This window comes from Empidonax traillii, unplaced genomic scaffold (assembly GCF_003031625.1).
Source record: "Empidonax traillii isolate 1590-97213 ecotype Southwest subspecies unplaced genomic scaffold, ASM303162v1 scaffold3890:size19376, whole genome shotgun sequence".
In the NCBI taxonomy this organism is placed as follows: Eukaryota; Metazoa; Chordata; class Aves; order Passeriformes; family Tyrannidae; genus Empidonax; species Empidonax traillii.
In genome coordinates, this window is record NW_020959083.1 from 17,848 (window position 1) to 19,376 (window position 1,529).

The following is a 1,529-nucleotide window of genomic DNA, read 5'->3' on the forward strand; positions in this document are numbered from 1 at the left end:
TCAAGGACCTGTTCTGCCATCTGCAGTGGGAGGATATTTTGATGGCAAGGAAGCGCAGGCTTGCCTGGAACCCACTGGTGAATTCTGACCCCCACCACTCTGCAGTGGGTCTGCATGTCAGGTGAGCCACCCTTGTCCCCACTGCCCCCATCATCTCTGCCCTGGGCATGGGGCACCCCATACAGCCCCTGTGGGTGATGGCCAGAGGGCCTTGGCCCCAAGGGATGGCTGAGCAGATTGCAAAAGGCTGGGAGAGGCAGGTGCACAGAAGGAGCCACCTGCCAAAGTGCCCACGTCCCATTCTGGACTGCTGGGGAAAGACCAGGCCTGTGTGAGTGAGTGCTGGGAGAGCTTTGCCCACCCTGCTCAGGGTCCATGGTTTTGCCCCTGACAGGGAGATGCGCCGCCAGTTGACCCCCTCCCATTCTCCCCTGGCAATCCACCTGCTTGGGATGCTCAGCAGTGTGGACCCCCGTTGGGAGCTGCCTGCCCTGGAGTTCCTTGTGAAGGTGAGCCTGATGGCCAGCACTGCCTGGCCCACCTGCCTGCCCCTCTCTGCCCTCTGGCAGCCGCTGCCGGGACGGTGCCTGCGCCCTGTGCTGCTGCCTGGGCACAGCCCTGGGTGGCTCTGGGCTCCTGCCACCCGGGCACCCATCACTGTTCTCTGCTTTCCAGATTCTGGACTATCTGGATGGGAGAGAATGTCACGGCAGTGTCCAGCAGATCCTGTCCAGGCACCTGCAGAGCCAGTGCCCAGAGAGACGTCGCCTGGCTCTCAGAGGCAGCATGGTGCTCTGGATGGATCTGTCAATGGTGAGAAGGGCACACCCAGCTGAAGACACATGGGCAGGCTGGGGCGAGGGAATGCAACCCCTTGGCCTTGGCTGGGCTTTGGGAGCTGTGGCTGCTGCTCCCAGCTCTCCTGCCTCCCTGTTCAGCTACAGGGGCCCTGTGGGACAGGCCTTTGGCCTCTGGGCCCCGGGACAGCAGGGTGGGGTTGCACCAGCAGGGAGCTGTTGGCAGGGCAGCTGTTCGGGGCGTGACAGCACAGCACCGTGTTCCACACAGGCTGAAAGCATCTGCAGGCTGTCTCAACATCTCCTGGAGCTGCTGCCTGATGCAGATGCAGATGTGATGGTGATGACCCTCTCTGTGCTGGTGAACGAGCTCCGGGGTGAAGACATTCAGACCATCCTCTCCACTGCCCCGAAGCTGGCTGAGGCTCTCCGGCCTCTCTTTGAGAATGTAAGGCTCTGTGCCCCCCAGCCACGGGCACTGGGTGCTGCCAGGAGACTTTGTGCCCTGTGGATTTTCAGGCCTATGCCTGGTGTGCCTGGAGCAGGCAGTGCTGAGATCTTTTTCTCCTCTTTTGCACCCACGGGCAGCTGTCGTCCTTTCGCAAATTCCGCACGGTGATGGAGTCACTGGTGGAAGGGGGAACACGGCCCTTGCTGATGGACATGCACCAGACCTTAGTGCTGTGGTTCTTCCTGGAATATGATGAGCAGCAGTGCGTGGCAGAGGTGAGC

At 61.5% G+C, this 1,529-nt stretch overlaps 1 protein-coding gene across 1 annotated transcript in view; it reads left to right on the forward strand.

Annotated features, from left to right (window-relative positions):
- LOC114072762 overlaps positions 1–1,523 on the forward strand; it is a gene marked incomplete at its 3' end in the record, with an annotated part of 18,719 nt that extends 17,196 nt beyond the window's left edge. Inside the window, exons 4-7 of the mRNA XM_027910617.1 lie at positions 395–509; positions 676–813; positions 1,069–1,245; positions 1,386–1,523. Of these exons, the coding sequence (XP_027766418.1) occupies positions 395–509; positions 676–813; positions 1,069–1,245; positions 1,386–1,523 (568 nt within the window). The remainder of the gene's footprint in view (positions 1–394; positions 510–675; positions 814–1,068; positions 1,246–1,385) is intronic.
- Positions 1,524–1,529: the final 6 nt, after the last annotated feature.